This window comes from Nematolebias whitei, chromosome 13, assembly GCF_014905685.2.
Source record: "Nematolebias whitei isolate Nwh7 chromosome 13, NemWhi1, whole genome shotgun sequence".
Taxonomy (NCBI): Eukaryota; Metazoa; Chordata; class Actinopteri; order Cyprinodontiformes; family Rivulidae; genus Nematolebias; species Nematolebias whitei.
The window spans coordinates 16478406-16482698 of record NC_056510.1 but is presented as its reverse complement, the minus strand read 5'-3'; the positions used below and the strand labels follow the sequence as shown (position 1 = coordinate 16482698).

At 36.4% G+C, this 4293-nt stretch overlaps 1 protein-coding gene across 1 annotated transcript in view; it reads right to left on the bottom strand.

Moving 5' to 3' along the window:
- Positions 1 to 3229: 3229 nt before the first annotated feature.
- Positions 3230 to 4293, bottom strand: part of cps1 (carbamoyl-phosphate synthase 1, mitochondrial) — an 80995-nt gene continuing 79931 nt past the window's right edge. Inside the window, 2 exon segments of the mRNA XM_037686138.1 lie at positions 3230 to 3346; positions 3447 to 3576. Of these exon segments, the coding sequence (XP_037542066.1) occupies positions 3230 to 3346; positions 3447 to 3576 (247 nt within the window).

Sequence of the window (4293 nt, the reverse complement as noted above, 5' to 3'; positions counted from 1 at the left end):
TCTACCTGGGAGTTATTGTCAGCAATGAACATCACTCCGAGGCCTGTTGCTTAGTAACTATGACTGGATTGAATTTTGACTCCAACGGTCCAGGGCTGCTCAGGTGGAGTTAGTTCGTCTCAACAGGAATTGATATTTCACATACACTGAATTTCATCTTTTCTGCAAGAGGGAGCCACATGAACACAAAATACATAAATAAAACCAAAATGCAATTACAAACCACATTTTAAACTAAACAAAAAAAAAAAAAAACTGATGAAATTATTAATATAAAGGGAAATTCTTATTTACCTACCCCTTTCTTTTTCCACATATTGGTTGTATGTTCATAGAACAAACAGAAAAGACACTCAGCTTAGACCAACTGCTGTTCTCCTAGTATAATTAACAGACCATGTGTGAGTCACAGATAATGCACTAAAAGAGAAAAAGGATGTGTCAAATATTGTCACAATCGCACCAAAGCTACCTTTGCTCTACGCACAAATGAGGACATCTTGTTCTGAAGTGTAATCATAGAGTAACAGACAGTATTTCCAACAACTGAAAAGACCAAATGCACAAGCAGTTAGGACCTTGTCAATATGTGAAGTCTGAAGGTGATGTTTCACCAGGAATTAGACAATTTTTGTGTCCTCCTAGCTCCTGAGTAAAAAACTGTCAGAAAAATACAAGAACTCACTTAATGATTTAGAGATGACTTGTCAAAAATGCTGGCAAAGTAAACAAATTGAACAGCTAAAAATATATATAACTGAAACAAATAAAATAAGTACTTTTTTACAATTAGAAAATCATACAATTAGTTTTGCCACCTTGTGGGTACATTTACAGTACCAATGAAACCAGTTTGTCCTTATAGCTTTATGGCCTCATTGTTTCTGAGCAGGTAAAAAATGAAATAACACAATGTTGTTTTCTTTTAGGGGTATTGCAATGCTGCAGGCATATGAAGCAGCTTTTGCTTAATCAAAGAAAAACGCTGAGGTCCTGAGTTATCGAGAGTTACTAGTGGAATAGGAAGAAAGCTGTGGCAGGGTCAAACAGTCAGTGGAAGGTTGCCAAGGATTTGTAGGGAGATCAATAAGGACAATCTTTAGAGAGCTGGGTTTGTAGGAACAACCTGAAGCAGTTAAATGAGCTCGGGCGAGAGAAAATAACTGATAATATGCTGGCTGGATCACATGTTTTCCAGTTTGTTTCAATGATGAGGCTCGTTTCAGACCTGCTCTGAAGAGTTTCATTCAGTGTGTGGGAGAGTGAAGTTTCCATCTGTAATTCAGTCCAGGGTAGCAGTAAACAAAAGTTCTAAAATAACTATTTTCATAATAGTGAAATGAGTGATTCATTACCAGACACTTTACCTGCTATATGATAATTGTTTGAAAAAAGAAATAAATAAAATGAAAGTGTTAAATGTACCACTCTGTCGACCATATGGCAAGAACGACACAAGGTGTTCATATTTATTGATTTATTCGTTTGTAAAGATTGTTGGCTGTTTCAGTTCCAGTATAATGCAGAATAATGTTGTGTTCAAGTTACAGGTCATGTTATGTATAATAACTCTTCTAGAAGCAGACCCACAACAGCATAATGACAAGTAACCTGTTTTAACGTGCATCCTTTTTCACTGTGAACACACTGATAAATAAAGCAGAATATGTGAGTGATTGTGATATTTTTTTTTTTTCTTAAACTACGTTTCAAAAACACAAAAATCAAGAAAAAAAACCCATTGTAGGATCTTCATATTGCTGTACACTGGCTGATAAAATGCCTTTGCAGTGCTCTGCAATAAAATACAAATCCATTTACTTTAAACATTTTATATACAGAAATAAATCCAGATCTATAAACAAAACTGTTGACCTAAAATTCAAACCTCCATGACGGTGTTCCAGACTGAAGCCCTTGAACTGAAATTCGTCTGATCAATTATAACTGTTTGCACAAAATTACTATTTTTATAACAACCTCTTCTGCAAAACATAACAAAAAAAATAGTTTAGATGTTTTAAACTATATTTCCAGTCTATTTTAATCAAATAAAAGTCTGAAAGAAATAAAAATAGAATAAAAAGAATAAACAAAAAAGTCTCTAAAAGGGCTAAGTAACACTGTTAAGACCTGATGGGTTAAATTTATTCATTAAATCTCAATGTTGAGTGTTACTGCTCTCTGCTAACATTTGCAATAAGCAAGACATAAAAAAAAACTAAAGTTTAACCAAAGGTCTTTATTTACCAGCAAATTGATTGTTTATTTTTTTGTTGCAAATTAGCTAAAATAATAATAACAATAATACTAATTATAATTATTATTAAAAAAAGACTATTCTTGAGTGATAATGATAGTGATGTAAATGATGCTCTTGGCTGATTTGTACCCTAATCCAGGAACAAACTTAACATTTTATGTTAAACTGTTTGCTCAAGAAGATTTTATCATCCACCTTCCCAACAGTCTATGAGAAATTATCAACCTTCACACATATGAATACTTTATTTTTTTAAATATCCACTAACAGTGGTTGGTACAGTTCCACTAATCTGCTAATAGCAGAACAAAGTTTTCATTTTGTGGATTAGCATTTTCGCTAACTTTGTAAACTTTTAGTGGAATTAGCTTCTGCTAAATTTAAATCTAGTAAATTCAAGTCTACTAATTTTTTTAAAAGACAATTCTCTGCAGTCTGCACTAAAAGTGTACATGAACATGGTGAGTTACACAGAACTATACTATGCAGAGCTGAGCAAAGCTAAGCGTCACCTTGTGACGCCACCACTCTGGCAGTGTCCCCCCCCACCCCCATATCTACCGCAAACCGTCTCTGACTCATGTCAATTTACAGCCAATAACAAATTTTAACATAAATGCCAAAACAAACCAGAATAGAAAAATAACATAAAAAAATAAAACATTTTCACACTCAAGAGACATTGTAAACAGTCAGGAACATTGTACACAATTCTTACCCAGTATGCTTTGTAACGCTCACATCGTCTCTGGGACGTGACTCTCTCACATGTGAATTCACACATCTTTACTTTAATACAAACAGATTTATTACTGAGAGACTATTGATGATGAATCAGAGCAACTTCTCAAGCGAAATATAACATGCTGATGTCGAATTATTTTTATGATGTTACATTTTGGCTTTAGTATTTCCTGGTAAACTGCAGACTTTCTGGATTCATAACAAAACTCAAAGGCAGACAAATCACTGGCCTTGCTGACTGGTTCATCTTGGTTGGCTTTCTTTCTGTCTGTAGTGGAAGAGACTGGTGGTGTCAAGCTCACGTGCATTACAAATAGCTTCAGCAAACAGCTTCACCACCTAACAAACAGGAAAAATAAATTAAAAAGAAAGTTATACGGTGAAACTTAGGAAGTAAAAATGATCACCCTCTGTTATGGATAAAATAACTTTAACTCACCTGATAATTAGTAATGAGAGGAACTCCATGGTCAACAGACATTCTGCGAATGAGGAAATTATCCTTCAGGTGGCGAGTGTTGTTATTAGGCAGGTTGACAACCAGATCAATATGACCCTCACTGATCAAGCTACGAAAAAACAAAAAAACATTCAGAATTAACACAAAGCTTTACTTTTAAACTTGACACACTGGTATGTGAGAAGAGGAGAATCCACGTTGCTTAAGGTCTAGTGTCAAGTTTCCACAGTCAGTGATGGTTTGGGGTACCATGTCATCTGCTGGTGTTGGTTCACTGTTTTCTGCGGTCAACACAGCCATCTACCAGGAAGTTTTAGAGCACTTCATGCTTCCTGCTGCTGACCAACTTCATGGAGATGCAGATTTCATTTTCCAACAGAACTTGGCACCTGCACACAGTGCCAAAGCTGCCATGACCTGGTTTAAGGACCGTGGTATCCCTGTGCTTAATTGGCCAGCAAACTCGCCTGACCTTAACCCACAGAAAATCTATGGGGTATTGTGAAGAGGAAGATGTGATACCTCAGACCCAACAATTCAGAAGAGCTGAAGGCCACTATCAGAGCAACCTGGGCTCTCATAACACCTGAGCAGTGCCACAGACTGATCGCCTCCACGCCACGTCGCATTGCTGCAGTAATAATAATAATAATAATAATGTCATCACAATGTCAGCACTGTATGTTTCCATACAATGGCGAAATTAGTCTCTGCATTTAACCCATCCACCGCCAGGTGGTGCAGTGGGCAGCTATTGAAAGCGCCCGGGGGACATTTTTGGGGATTAGACGTGCTGCCCAGAGACGCCACGTGATGTGCAGTGACT